The sequence below is a fragment of the Pteropus medius genome, unplaced genomic scaffold, assembly GCF_902729225.1.
Source record: "Pteropus medius unplaced genomic scaffold, Ma_sr-lr_union100, whole genome shotgun sequence".
In the NCBI taxonomy this organism is placed as follows: domain Eukaryota; kingdom Metazoa; phylum Chordata; class Mammalia; order Chiroptera; family Pteropodidae; genus Pteropus; species Pteropus medius.
In genome coordinates this window covers 45,809,449-45,824,937 of record NW_024344378.1, presented here as the reverse complement: position 1 = coordinate 45,824,937, position 15,489 = coordinate 45,809,449, and the positions used below count along the sequence as shown (strand labels likewise).

The window sequence follows — 15,489 nt, the reverse complement described above, 5'->3', positions numbered from 1 at the left end:
TTGCTGGGTCAAAAGGTATATCTATTTTTAAATTTTTGAGAACTCTCCAGATTGTTTTCCACAGTGGCTGTACCAATTTGCAATCCCACCAACAGTGTATGAGGGTTCCCTTTTCTCCACATCTTCACCAACACTTGTTCTTTGATTTATTCATGATAGCCATTCTGACAGGTGTGAGGTGATATCTCACGGTGGTTTTAATTTGCATTTCTCTGATGATTAGTGACCTTGAGCATTTTTTCATATGTCTATTGGCTATCTGTATTTCCTCTTTGGAGAAATATCTGTTTAGGTCTTCTGTCCATTTTTTAACTGGATCATTTGTTTTGTTGTTGTTGAATTGTATGAGTTCTTTATATATTTTGGATATTAACCTTTTATCAGATGTATCATAAGCAAATATTTTCTCTCATTCCTTAGGTTGTCTTTTCGTTTTGTTGATGGTTTCCTTTGCTGTGCAAGAATTTTTTAGTTTGATGTAGTCCCATTTATTTATTTTTTCTTTTGTTTCCCTTGCTCAAGGAGATATGTCTGAAAATAACAATGTCAGAGAGATTATTGCCTATGTTTTCTTCTAGAAGTTTTATGGTTTGGGGGCTTTACATTTGACTCTTTAATCCATTTCTAGTCTATTCTTGTATACAGTGTAAGAAGGTAGTCCGGTTTCTTTTTTTATATATGTATCTGTCCAATTTTCCCAGCACTTTTTATTGAAGAAACTGTCTTTACCCCATTGTATATTCTTGCCTTCTTTTTCATGTATTAAGTGAGCATATAGGTGTGGCTTTATTTCTGTTCCATTGATCAATGTATCTGTTTCTATGCCAGTACCATGCTGTTTTGATCACTGTAGCCTTGTAGTATAGTTTGATATCAGGTACTGTGATACTTCCAACTTTGTTCTTCTTTCTCAGGATTGCCGTGGCTATCCTGGGTCTTTATGGTTCCATATAAATTTTAGGATTATTTGTTCTAGATCTCTGAAAAATGCCATTGGCATTTTGATAGAGATTGCATTGAAGCTATAGATTGCTTTGGGTAGTATAAGGCTGAGTTTTATAGAATGTTAGAAGAAGCAACACTAAAACAAGACATGATTGCCTAGGAGGTTGGGGATTGCCTCACGAGGCTAGGAAGTCCTATTTCTAAGCAAAAGATGAGTTAGAGGATTGTGATGGTATATCATAGGTTTCCTTAACAGGTGTTTTCCATAAGTGCAGGTAGACCTAGATTTAGGCCTGTGACAGAGGTTGGGCCACTGGGCCGGCCTCTGTTTTGTGGATCCTGCCTGATATATACAAATAAACATCATCAGAACAGACTTTGTTGTGCCCTTGGAGAGCCCCTGAAGAAGTCATGCATTGCATGGGACCCCTTGGTCGTACCTTTATAATCCTCCATGGAGAAGAAGGAAAAACAGATTGCTCAGAAATGTTCAGCCATTGTCTCCTCGCAGAAAAGGCAAGTGTTCACTTATCTGAATCCCCACCCAGACTGTGACCTCCTGGGGACAGAAAGACATTTGTGCCATCATATATCCAGTGCCTGGCCCAGGGCTGGCCACGAATATGGTTTAGTTGAATTTGTGATTAAATGGGCAAATTTTACCTTGAAATAGGCTTATGTCTCCAAGGGTCACAATGATTTCTTCCGTGGACACAGCTCTTTCCAGTTGGCTTCATAGGGTGCCAAAATCTTGATGATGTTATGGTGGTCCAAGGGTCTTAGTCCACCTGACTGAGTGAGAAGTTTAATGTTTTCAAAGCCCAGAGTGGATGAGATTCACGAACAAACTTAACAGTCCAATACATAAACCACTGCAACAGCCTTTACCTTGTGGAAAAGCCCTGTCCCATGGACAGAATAATATGCCTAACCAAAAGTGCATTTTCTCCCTGCAATTAGGGCAAGCAGAACTTGAACACAGACCATGATTGTTTGATGGCATCAGGCCCTGATGGCTCTGGTGCATCTCCATAATTAGCATTTGCCTGCCTTGGGCACCAGGGTGAGTGTCCCAGCCAGGACACTCATGAGCAATTCTGGCCATCCTAAATGGAGGCAGGGTGGGATAGGCATTGGCCCCAAGCTGTCTTGGGCTTGAATCCTGGTTCTGCCAGGATCAGGACTATCCTAGGCAAGCCAACCTCCCTGAGACTCAGTTTCGTTATCTGTAAAATGGGCATAATCAATCTTTGATTTAAAAATTTCAGATCATGTTTGTAGATTGAACAGCAGAGAGCCTGGCATACAACAGGCAGTCTATTAATGCTAATTGTCATTGTTATTGTTGTTGTTATTACTGTGTAATGCCAGTTTGCCTTTTTGATTCTTCTATCTGTCCCTCCCCTAAATTCCAAGCCCCTAAGGAAGCTTTGCTAATGTGATTAACTTGCTTATAACCCAGTTTTTGTTTTCCTTTCAGGTTCAGGAACTATTTGGTCCAATCTCATCTTCCTTATTGTTTACCCTCCAGGCTTGGCCAAGGGCTTGAGAGTGCTCTAGATGTTGGAGAAAGAAAAAGATGCTTGAAGCTAGAGGGAGCAAGGAGTCTTCCCAGGAGGTGACATGCAGCTAAACCTTGAAGTGGGGGTGTTGCGAGGCTGGGGGTTTGGAGGGGAAGGGGCTTTGATAATCGTGAGGAATAGATTAAAGAAATAAAATGGAATCACTATAGCTAAGGTGCTAAATTACTGAAATCAAGCAAGTTGAGGTACGAGGAAACAATTCTATTTTTGTAACCAGCCTGAGAACTTAAAATACTAGACTTTCCGGTCTTGTGTCAATGCCTAAATAAACATCAAACCTCCAGATAGCCCTCTAATTATGCCCTGAAGGACTAGAGAAAGAATGTTCATGTATCCACACAGCCTGATACTCATCATCCAGACCATTGGTCATCTAGAGAATTACTATCTCAAACCGATCCAGAAGCTAAGAATTCAGGACCGATTCTTCTCAAAGACATAATTTTTATTATGTATGCTCAGCTTTTCTTTCTTGTTTGAAATACTCTGATATTGCCTAGTTGTATTTATTTTATGGTTTGCAAACGCTGCGACCCTGGAATAAGTATCTTTTTTTCTAGCTGAAGCCTCATGAGTTCATTTACGCTAGGTGCTTGGGACAGGGAGATTAAGCTGATAAATTGAGAGGACTGGAATCCCGGAGGGCTGGTTTTTTTCCCTAGTTCTGTTATTTGCTGGCCACATGACTAGTCAAGTCACTTCCCCTCTTTGGACTTATTAAAGTTCTCGTTCTGACATTCAGAGATGGATGGTAGAGGTCTGAGAGCCTCCTAAAAACCGGTACATAATGATTTGTCTAAGCAGTTTTTGGCAGAGACAGCTTTCAGCAGATTCTCAAAAAGACTCTGACCTCATAGACTTGCAGACTTTCTCCCAGTGACTCAGCATTGCCCTTCTCCCTCAAGTTCTGCTGACTCAGCAGCATGTGCTCTGAGAGGCTTCTGTTGGAGCTCCCACAGAGCATCTGATTGGCTCAGCCAGGCACAGTCCACTATGAGTGTTCATAATAAAAATTATGTCTCTGTGGGCAAAGCTCTGGGCCCTTGCCACATCCTGGGGGCCGGCCAGCCTCTAGAATAGACTAGTTGCCTGGCACTGTGCTCATGCTCAGCCCAGAGGGAGGCGGGGCCTATGGTCAAGGAGAGAACTATTGGCCTGGTGGGTACTCTGGCTTCCCCAGAGGGGACAAGGTAATATCAGGCCCCTTGTGTGGCCTTCCCACTTAGCTGGGGTCTTTCAACTGGGTGTCATCAGCCCTTAGTACAGAGCTTAATATAGTAGGTGCTCCATAAATGTACTGCTAAAATATTAACAAGAGCTACTTGAGAAGAAGGTGCTTGGGACAGAGATATTAAGCTGATAAATTGAGAGGACTAGAATTCTGGAGAGCCAGTTCTGGTCTCAGTTCTGTTATTTACTGGCTGTATGACTGGTTAAATTACTTTTCCTCCTTGGGTTTACTAAAATAAAGAAGCAAATAGATAATAGGAGGAACAAGGAAGAGGGAGTCTCTGCCATCTCCTAAAGCAGAGAAAAGGCTTCACTCTAGGAATATTCTTTTAACTGGGTTTTGAAGGTCGAATAAGAGTTCATCAGGGAAAGAGGCAGAAAAGGTAATTTGAGACAGGGAAGTGGTGGTCGGAGGAGGGAGGTATTTATAGGATGCATAGATGTGAAACTGCTTACATTATTTAGGCAACCACAGAGGATGTGAGGCAGAGTGGCTGGAATCATGGGATGGAGGGCAAAGCTGGGAGTTTGAGGGAACAGCAATTGCAGAGTTGGGTTAGGGCCCAGGCCTTGTATTCTGAAATGTCAGAGGAGCGGAACAATTGAGAACAGGGATGGTAGAGTGGTGAAGGGTACTACTAGATCTCCTCATCAGCATCAAGGACCTCATCTGCCTGCTGCCTGGAGGGCTGCCTGCTGAGGGCTCACAACTGTGCACTTGGCTTAGTCAGCCCGGGCTGCCATGACCAAATACCATAGAGTGAGGGCTGAAACTACATTTATTTTCTCACAGTTCTGGAGGTTTCTGCTGATTTGGTTTCTGGTGAAGGCTCTTTCCTGGCTTGTAGATGGCTGCCTTCTCAATATGAGTGCCCTTCAATTGTCACATGGCCTTTCCTCAGTGTGTACAGGTCGGGGGAGGGGGGGGAGAGAGCAAGCTCTCTGGTGTTTCTTCTTATAAGGACATTAATTGTACAGGATCAGGGTTCCAACCTTATGACCTCATTTAACCTTAATTACTTCCTTGGAGGCCCTATCTTCAAATACAGACACACTGGAGGTTAAGAATTTAGCATGAATTTTGGGTGGGGAGACACAAACATTCAGTCCATAACAGCCCCTCTTCAGGAACTGCCTTAGCAAAAAGGAGCCCCTGGCCCACAAAGTTACAGCCCTCCCCTGGGGCAGTATTACGTTGAGGTATAAAGGTCATTCCCCTGGCCTCAGTTGAGGACTATTCTGCAGGGCCATCCTGGTTACATGGGGATGAGGCACCTGTTGCAACTTCTCTGCAATTTATTTTACCCCTCTGCCCTATTTTGCTGCCCTCACTTGCCTCATAGGTATGATCCTGAGAGCATGCCCCAATAAACTGCCCACACATCTCAGCCTCAGAGTTTTCCCCCAGGGAACCCCAGCTAAGAAGGGTGGCAAAAGAGCTGGTCAAGAGCTAACTTTGATTGGTTGGTAAAAGCAGCTGGTGTGCTTGTTCTATTGTGCATCTCTTTATTGTGTTTGACAGGTGTTGCGTTTCTTTTTTTTTACAAACTGAAGGCAAGACCCTCCACCAGGAAAAAGATTTTGATTTGCTTTGTTTTGATACTGGCTTTATTATGGTGGTCTGGAACAGAAACTTCGATATTGCAGAGGTCAGCCTATACTGAGTTTAAAAGGTTTCAAAGTCAAGTTCTAATAGTTATGTCTGCCATGGGTCAGGAAGTGGGCATAAGGGCTTATGTGCTGCATATCTGACATCGTGCAGAGTGGTGCTGTGTCACTGATGTCAAGTTGATGGGGGTGGGGGGCGGCATTGTAGGGAAGGTGTTGGTAGGCTTTCTATGTAGGAATTTACAATCTACTTTCAAAAAGTCTTTCAGTGGAGTGATGGGCTGGGTTAGAATTAGTCTGGAGGGAGAGTAGTAGATACAGTGAGTAAAGGTGACTGTTTCAAGGAGTGTGACAGGGAAGGGAAGGTTGGAGAAAGCTCAGTTGTTTAAGCAAAAGCCCAGGGTGAGAAAAGCTTTCTTTTAGGATGGGAGAGCTTTCATATATTTCTAGTCTGAGGGGGAAGAGTCAGTGGCAAGGGTGAGAGACTGAAGATAAAAAATGGAAAGGACAAGTGATGGTGCAAAGTGCTAAAGCAATGATATTAAAAATCTTTAACAATTACTAAGGCATAGACAATGAACAAAAAGAATGTACAGAACATCAGTTCTGTCCTAGAGGTCACAGGTGCTAATTAGCAAAAGCAGAGAAGGGTTTAGCAGCTAAAGTTTAGCCTCACAAAGAGAAGAAAAGGCATTCCCTCTTCAGAGACAGAAGGGGAGAGGTAAAATAAGAAATGAGCATGATTTAGATAAAGATGATGTAGGGACTTGAGCATCCTTGAGAAGATCTTGAATGTAACAAAAACAAGATAATGAAAGCTTGAATAAGATTTGGGTGTGTTCACATAAAGTCTGTAGTTGGATAGTCTAGGGCAGATATAATCATCAGGGATCCAGACTCTTATCTTGTTTTGCTGTCATCCTTAACAAGGCTTCTACCTCATGGTCCAGGATGGATGCTCCAGCTCCTGCCATTATATCTGCAACCCAAGCAGCATAAAGAAGAAAGGAGTTTGTAGTCAGGGCTGACACTTAGCTGGCACAGGTCAGTAGAGTTGTATCAGTAGTGAAATAATTAAACTACTTCTATACCAGCTGATAAATAGCTGCTGACCCTCTGATGCCCATCTGCCTGTTTGCTCATTTCCTGGGACCACCTGCCCCTTCAAGGCAACAACCTGGGTCAGTGGGAACTTCCAGGACATTCCTCCAGCACTATGGCCAGTTGCAAAATAGTTGCACTGGATATGTCTCTTCCTTTTAAAAACAGTACCTAAATCACACTTGTTCTTTTATCTCGTTGGCCAGAATGAAGTCCTGTGGCTGCAAGGGAAGTTGAGAAATGTAGTCTTTATTCTGGGTGGCCATGTACCCAGTCAGAAATAGGGGATTTGATTACCATCAAAATCAAGGAAAAAGAGGTGAAGGATATTAGGAGACAATAGCAGACGCTGCCACATGGGAGGGCTAAATAAGTGCTGAGTACCACAGAGGACGTGGGGAGCCTGGCTGAGATGGTTGATTTCTCTAGCAGCCCATGGCAGGTGGAGATTAAAGAGAAGAAATCAGAAGCAGAGAATTGGTGGGTGGGGTCACTGAAGTTTGATGGGGAAAGGAGTCCTTGGGAAGGGCTGAGGCTTACTTGAATGGTTGCTTGAGGGGTCCAGACTAGGCAGAAAGGCAAAGGCCAGTCGGAGAGACTGGAGGCCGGAGGTCTTGATGAGGGAGATGCCGCAGGGAGAGGAACCTGAACTTCGTTGTTTGAGACATAGCGGAGATGGGTAGGGGGATTTCCAGGGCAGGATGAGGTTCCAGTGTGGCTGTTGGAGAGCCAGAGTAGAGCTGTGGGGCCAAGCTGGTGGCCCCACAACAGCCGAGTCTTCACAGCTGATGCTGCAGTTGTACCAGCTGTGTTGGCTAAGGACTCTTTCAGTTGTAGAAACGGTAACTGATGGAAGCCCTCTTGGGCCAGCATGGGAATTAATAAAAGGAGCTGGCAGGTGGGTGTTTCAAGAGATGTCAGGCAGTAGAAGTGGGACACCATGAGGAACTGGGACCCAGAACTGGGAAGCCATCAGAAACTCTGCCGGAATCTCCAGTATGGCTCACATTTCTGAGGAAAAATGAGCTTTTTGGTTCCCTGAAAACTTGAACTTGCAGTAGGGAGGAAATGAAGGGCATTTTCTTTTCTTTTGTAAATTTTCCTATAATTTTTGCTTTAAAAAGTGCAAAGTAACATGTGAACATTTTGATGAGTGAAATAATGCAAAGACAGTTGACTCAAAGTCAGCAGACTCTCTTCCCATCTCTAGTTCTCTTTCCTCACTGAAAATACAGCCTCCTGTGAGAGACAGGGCAGGGGGCGTGGCTCCACAGTGCCTGCCTGGACTAGAGGATCCTGAATCTCTCTCACCAGCTCCTTGGTCCCCTCTGGGAAGTCAGTGGCAGGGCTTGAATTAGAAGATAGGGCTTTGTTCTGCCCATATTTCTTGGAACCCACTTCCCTTGCAGGCCTGTTGCTTCCGCCTCATGCTCCATAGCTGCTTTGAGTATTATTGTTTTGTCCAGGCTGGTTTCCTTAGTTAGCCAATCATTATTTAGCATTTGAGATCTTTTCAGTTTCTGCTTTTATAAAGGGCCCTTCTGTGAACACTTTGGATAAAATACTTCTTAGCTCTGGATTATTTCCCTAGGAGGTATATACTAGGAATGGTATGATAGGATCAAAAGGCCCAAATAGCTTCACGGCTCTTGTTCTCTATGTATGGATGATTAGGAAGGTATTTTAAAAGGATTTAAGCATCTATTGGCTTAGTAAAAAATTATAATAAGCGACTTACTGTTTTAATCTTCTTTATTAAAATTCTGTCTTTAAAGGGAAGGAAGTGGATGAAGGAACATATTACTGTTGTGTTCCAGTTGTGCAAATGAAAAGACAGCAAAAATTCACCTCAGAAACACTGACATAACCCTCTAGTTACAGGGTGAGGGTATTAAAAGAGACCTGATTGGTTCAGGTTCTGTCACTGATTGCTCAGTAACTCCACTAAAGTGGCTTGGAGTCTTGTAACCTCTGCATAGAACACAGGGATTCTTTGCCTGTTGCATCAGCAAGGAGCTGAGGGACAGGGTTGTGTTTTAGAGCCCCACCTCCCCTTTGTTTATCTGGCTGTTGGGATGGTCTGCCCCTTGCTTGTGCATGGATTTAGAAAGCCTGCAGATGGGGCAACCATGCAGTCTACCTCTGGCCATTGAGACTGACTGGTGAGGCATCCAGTCTAGACTAAATCTTGTCTCAACTTTACTCAGTTCTTTCAAAATGTCCATGGTGGTGCACACTTCCCCATGCAGCTCCCCACTGGGAAGTAAGAGTTGCAGTGTGGGAGTGGTGGAGGAGGAGAGCCAAAGGCTCTGCGACTTCTCTGTGAGCTGTTCCTAAGAGAGGTTACAGATTGTGAAAGGTGAATGGAATCCAGGGTTTGTTTTACCGAAGTCAGTTGTGACCTTAGATAAATGTTTTTCCCCCTCCAGGCCTGTTTCCCCTTTGGTACAAGGATGGACTGTGACTAAATGACCTTTAAGAACCTGCCCTAATAGGTGAGATTTCCCTCCTATCCTTCCCTCCAGCTGGTAGGTATTGGGGGGAAGTGAGAGGGAGCAGGGGCACTGCTCAGAACCAGAAGGGTCAGCCACAGGTACAAGGCAAGTGGTTTCGTGTAGGCCACCCAGGTCTTTCTTATTCTGGAATAGGATTAGGATTGAAGGCTGGACAGGGCGGGGCCTTTTCCTTCCCCAGCAAGGTCCCTGGCTGGTTTTTTTCTCCCCTTGCCTACAGCACCTGGTCTTCCTAGGTGGTTTCCCATCCAAGTCCTAACCAGGTCCGACCCTGCTTAACTTCTGAGGTCAGAGGAGATCTGCATGTTCAGGGTGGCATGGCCGTAGACACTCCTGGGCTGATTTTTAGCAGGGTTTTCAAATTCAGGCTTCACTTCTTGTTCCCTTTTCCAGTGGCTGAGGCACTTCCCATTCTCCAGTTTACTCCTTAATCCCTTTCTTCCACTCCAAGTCTATGGACAAACCGAGGTGGAACGTTGCGAAGGGCTGTATTGACTGAAAAGCTTGCCTGTGGGTCATTGTGGAGAAGTGACTGTAAATATCAAGAGGGAAAATCAGGGCCCAGAATGAAGCTACACGTTGGCCCCCAGCAAGGTAAATACTATAAACATTCAGGAGACAGTGTGGGTTAGGTGGTGAGTTTGAATTTTGACTGTGAGAACAAAAAGTTGTTAACCATTTTTAGTATGGATTCTCATTTGAAAAATGGTACTACTAATAAAAAATGTTAACTCATAGAAAAAATGTGAGGCTTAAACATACTTTATACAGATAATCCCTAATGCTGACTTATTCAACTATTAGTTTTCATTTTGGCTACCTCTCCCTTCCCTTCCCTTCCCTTCCCCCACACATTGTTCCTACTATGGTGCCCCTCTTGACCCCGCCTGTCCTCGTCCCGCAGCTCCGCCTGACCTTCGCGCAGGCGCACTGTGCGGCGCTGAGTCAGGCCGCTGGGAGCTCGGTCGGGCCCGGCCGGGGCGGAGCTTGCGCCTGCGCGGTGAGAGGCTTCGGGGCAGGGCAGGCTTATATTCGCAGACGATCAGCTGACGCTCTGCATTGCAGACAGTGGAGTCAGGCGGCACCATGTATTCGGTTTTCCTCCTGGCCAGCCTCCTGGGCGCGGGTAAGCCCTGGGACCCCCAACCTGAGGAAGTGGTCCCCAGCAGAACGCGGCCCACTGGTCCTGGAGCAGGCTGTCCTGAGCCTCGTTCTGCTCCCCCTTGGGGCTGGCGAGGAGAGCGCACTGCGCAGGCGCCTGCGGGAGTTGGCTGGGAGACCCGCGGAGAAGACGCCCAGCCGGCCGCTTAAGGGCACGGGGTCCTGGCGAGTGGGCGAGGCGGGCGGCATCTCCCTCAGGGCTCGAGTCGGTGCCGATGCGGCTGGTGCGGGCGCGGCTGGGGCCGCCCGGGGCTTCCCCGCCAGGCTGCCCTTCCACCTTTGGCGGTGGGCCTGTAGGGTGAGCCTTCTAGCCGCTGCGTTGTGCTGGTGCTGGGCGCACATGATTGAGATGGACCGGACCCCCATCCAACTGGACACACTTTGGCCTTTGGCCTCAGTTGCCCCACAGTTTTTAAGAGTATAGAAGTTGCAGGAAGCTCATAACTACACTATACCATCTGTGTCGATGTTTATCTTTGCATATTTATTTACTTTTGATCTTACGTTTTGAAGGCGGTTTTGTGGTTCTAATGATTTTGCAGTGGGGCCCTCATTTCACCTGCTTTAAAATGTCTTGCACAGTCATTGGCTGGCTTTAGCAGTGGCCTACATTTGGGGAAAACATAAGTACGGGAGAAGTTGTTGTGCACAGGAGTATTCTTACATCAGTTTATTGCCTTGAAATAATACTGGTTGTTAAAAACCACTGCAGATTATGAAGGTAGCTCATGGGAACAAGCCACACTGCCTTCCTGGAATTAGAAGGGGCCCTTGTGCCCTCCCTATGTCACTGTGACCTTTCCCCCCTCTAATTCTTGCTTTCTCATGCTAACCTAATTTAAATCATGTGGTACAGGGAAAAGTATGAAGTTGATTACTTATCAAAATTCTGTAATTTGATAGCTGTGGAGCCAGATTTTAATTTATATGTAGAGAGGATCCCAGGTTTGGCTGTTTTCAAATAATAGCCCGATGAGGGAAATAAACCTGATCTTTAGGACCAACTTTGATTTCTGTTTATTAACTACGTAATTTAGGGGCTAGCTTTCATTCTTATTATCATGCATCCATCCAAATTTTAATAAGCAGTAACAAAATGGATAATAGAAGTTGGTGGAAAATCAAAGAAAATATTTATAGATGAAATAAATTTAAGATATTTTTCCTCATGTTAGTTTTTAGTAACTCTAAAGAAATGTTTCTGAGCCTTAAACCAAGCTCTTTCATTAGTTTTACTTGTATACTATGAAAGGTGATCTGTTTATATTTTTCGTTTTATAGTCACTGAAGAAAATTTCTTACTGAGATGATACTGCTTGTTAGTCCATGGTCTGTATAATAAATTAATACTAGTCTCTAAATTTTCTACATTGATTGAGAACAGTTTTTTTTTTTTTTTCCAGTACCAAACAATTGTTCTTAGTGAGTCACTCCTCATAAGACATTTAAGACTCCTGAATCACTCAAATCACCCAAACGGGGCTTAATCGTTTCTTTGGAAATGCAAAGTCTTATTCTGGAATATGGGGGTAGGTGGCTAACCAAAATATTAACTTAGCCAAGAGACCCTCTTCCCTGGACACTTGGGTAAATGGGGTGTATTATAATGGCCTTCCTTTAACCTTGCTGCCAGTCCTTTTGGATTATGCCAAGGTCATGCTGATAACATAGTATATGAATGCCTGCTTGCCTTGACAGCTCTGGCCCCATCATAACTTTTTGGAAATGGTATTCCTAAAATTTGTGATAATATTGAGTTTGTTAACGAAGGTGCGTAGTGACTGCAACTATCATTTGCTCCCCGGAAGATGCTTAGAACTGGCCGTTCCAGCATGTTGCAACAGTGTCATCCTGAATCTGGAAAAGCTTTATGGTTTGTGTTTTAATGATGTCCTCATGGTAGAGACACTTACTCGCTTTTGAGTCGTTTTTCTACCCCTACGGTCGGTTGTTCCTCCCTTTTATGCACCTGAAAAAGAAAGGGAAGTGATGGTATGCTGAGAAAATTGGAGAGCATCTAATCTCACTTCTGTAAGGAATCAAGACACCAAGGCCTCTGGAAGTTGACTCTCCCGAATACCGAGGCCTCTGGAAGTTGACTCTCCCAAATCATAGGCTATTTACTGGGGAAGTCAGTATCAGAACCCAGGATTCCTGGCAGTGCTTGCTCTTTCCTTATCCTTCCATCAATATGTACCTCTTTTACAAACTTACTGGGTTGTAATTTACATTCAGGAAACACATATTAAGAGTTCAATTTGATGAATTACCACAGAGTGAACATACACTCACCATTAGCAGCCCCCAAGGTCAAGGATTATTAGAGCATTAGCATCTAGAATCCCCTATGCCTCTGCATGCAGTACCCTGTCTCACTTGTCCCAGAGGAAACCACTTTGTTAGCTTTTAGCACCATAGATGCGAAAACTGCAGTTTTTAAACTTTTCATAAAGGAATCATACAGTAAGGACACATTGTTGGGTGATTCCTCTAGTGGTAAAAGGCTCTCCGGTGTTAATGAGGTAGATATGTGTAAAGCATGTGGCTTGGTGGTGGGGATGTGGTATGTGCTCATTGAAGCTAAGCTGCCTCTGTTACTGTCACGTGTAATGGCTAACCAGATGAATGGCGTTTGCCAGGTATTGAGGCAGCTAGGCTCTCTAGAGATCTTAGAATGTATTATGTACAAATACTATTTATTTCATAGCTACTGCTGCATATGATGCAAGACATAAATTTATGTCATAGTCTGCTGAATATCAACAGAATTCCAGTTCTCACCTGCCAGGAGTTTTGGATAAATCCCCCATTTGTCAATTTTCAATCAGTGATTAGTTTTATTCTGAAACTAATGTAATTCATGATGGGGTTATTTGTATTAACCAGTTAGGGATTTGGTGAGTGCTTTAATTGCATTTGACAAGTTGTATCTAGTACCTCCTATGAGAGTTGAAGGGTATTGGATTGAGTGGTCTGGATTTTTCTAGATTAGAGGAAGGAGAATTTGCTCCTCCATTTTCTTGGTATGTAAAGCTGAGGAATCACCAGGCTGGGACTTGACAATGAGGAAAAGGAAGGGCAGATAGGGTGTGGTTGGCTGAAGAAATCACCTAGTAAGACATGGGAAACTCTCAAGGCCAAGACCAGGCCACTTGCATGCCAGGGCTTTCGGAGGCAAACTTCTAGCATGGGCATTCTAGGTTGCCAGATGCCAAACTCTAAGCTTTACTCTCTGGTTCTGCCACCATGAAGGAAGGTCTGGATTTTCTTTAAATCAACAGAAGAGAATGGTAATTACATTGCCTGTTTTTTTTTTTGTTTGTTTGCTTTTAAACCATTTAAAACAATGATAGGACATGTTTCCATAATGTAGCGGTTAGCATGTCTGCTTTACATGCAGAAGAAGGTCCTGGGTTCACGCCCCAGTGGAGTCACAGACCATGGTCTGCAGCCCTGACACCCTGAACAAGCCCGATGTCTGATCTCAGAAGCTAAGCAGGTTGGGCCTGGTTAGCACTTGGATGGGAGACCACCTAGGAAGACCAGGTGCTGTAGGCATTAATAATAATAATAATAATAATAATAATAATAATAAAAAAGAAATATAGTGATTGGGGTGAAGAATTAGGCTGCTGCAGAAGAACTAACTGCCTTATTTTTTGTTCCACAAAGTTGCAGAAAATAATCTGAATTATGGCCTTGGGTAATGGCCTGTGTACTAAAAAATAATTTATAAAATCCATGTTTTCTTGTGGAATTTGTAATTCTTTATGATAGGACTGAGATGGTACTGTGGAATAGAAGTTTAACTCTATCATATTGCTGACAGTAGATGAATAACTTGATTAACCTCCGTCAAGTTACTTAAACTGCTTCTCCATCTGTACAATGGGATTAATAATTGTTCCTATGTAGTTGGGTTGCAGTGAGGCTTTAATAAGTTACTGCATGACAGGGCTTAGGTAGTACTGTAAGTTCAGCTGCTGTACCACAAATAAAAACAGTGTTGTGTTTGTCAGTGTCCTTGTCCCACCAGCACAGTAACCCTTCTCTGCTCTTGATTTTATCCCTTTGTGTCTTACATGTCAAAGGATGTCGTAAGTTTATAAAATTAAATTGACTTATAAGTATGTGTGCTGGACAGGATTACTGAGTCAGGAAAATAAACCAGCGTAGGTAGTTAGCAGTTAGGAGGGAGGTGGGAGTCCATATCTAGGCTGCCAAACTCAGTTTTTGTTAGAGCTGCCCAGCAGATCAGGGCTGGTTCCTGGGAACCTGGATTCTCAGATCTAGGCCTATTGTAACTAACTGGTACCTGAGGTAAGTCTCTTTTGCCACCCTCCACCTCTGCGTCCCCCACCCCCCCTTTCTCCATAGATAACCATGTTCCTCAAATTGGTATTTATCATCCTCCTGCAGATCTTTACACTTTCATGCATGTAAGTGTAACCTTTAATAGTATGTGTAGTATTTTGGATATTTTAAACATTTTATGAATATTGTATTTATTCTTGGGTTTTGTTTTTTTTTTTATAGTGAGGTTCATCTATGTTGATAATATGTAACTTTCATTTTCACTACAGTATACTATTCCATTTATATCATACTTATTCTCCATTCTGTTGGTAGACATTTGGATTATTACCACTTGTTTTTCTGTTACAAACTGCTTCTGTAAATATTGTTGTGCACATGAACGTACATGTCTTTAGCAGAGGTTCCCAACCTTTTTGGCACCATGGACTGGTTCTCCTTTGAGAATCTAATACCTGATGATCTGAGGTGGAGCTGAGGTGGTGATGCTAGCACTGGGCAGTGGCTGCAAACATAGATGAAGATTCACTCACTTGCCCGCTGCTCACTTCCTGCTGTGCGGCCCAGTTCCTAACAGACCACAGACCGGTACTGGTGTGGCCTGGGGCTTGGGGACCCCTGCTTTAGAGGATATACCTAGGAACAGAATTGTTGAGTTGTGGAGCGTACACATTTTCTCCTTGACTGGAAATTGCTGAATTATTTTCTAAAATGATTTTGGCAATTAATTTTTCTACAATATATGTATTTTTATTTGTATCATTAACATTTAATGTCAAACTTTAAATTTTGCCGGTTTGATAAAGGGTAAAGTTTTCATTTGTGTTTCATTTCTCCTTTTTTTTATACTTGGAGGTCATTTCATGCTAATCCAAATAGATCTGTGCTACTACCTTTTCAAAAAAACTTTTTAAATTTTGGAATAATTTTAGATGTACAGAAAAGTCATAAAATACAGTGAGTTCCTATATACCTTTAACCCAGCTTTGCCTTCTGTTCACACCTTCTATAACCACTGTACATTTGTCAGAAGA

The 15,489-nt window shown here is 43.5% G+C and overlaps 1 protein-coding gene and 1 pseudogene across 2 annotated transcripts in view; one reads left to right on the top strand and one right to left on the bottom strand.

Annotated features, from left to right (window-relative positions):
* Nucleotides 1-9,191: 9,191 nt before the first annotated feature.
* On the bottom strand, nt 9,192-9,309 carry LOC120610044 (uncharacterized; annotated as a pseudogene).
* A 639-nt stretch (nt 9,310-9,948) lies between these two features.
* Nucleotides 9,949-15,489, top strand: part of PSAP (prosaposin) — a 30,736-nt gene continuing 25,195 nt past the window's right edge. For both annotated transcript variants that reach the window (XM_039872061.1, XM_039872060.1), the window contains exon 1: nt 9,949-10,106. In XM_039872061.1, the coding sequence (XP_039727995.1) occupies nt 10,067-10,106 (40 nt within the window). In that variant the 5' untranslated portion in view covers nt 9,949-10,066. The remainder of the gene's footprint in view (nt 10,107-15,489) is intronic.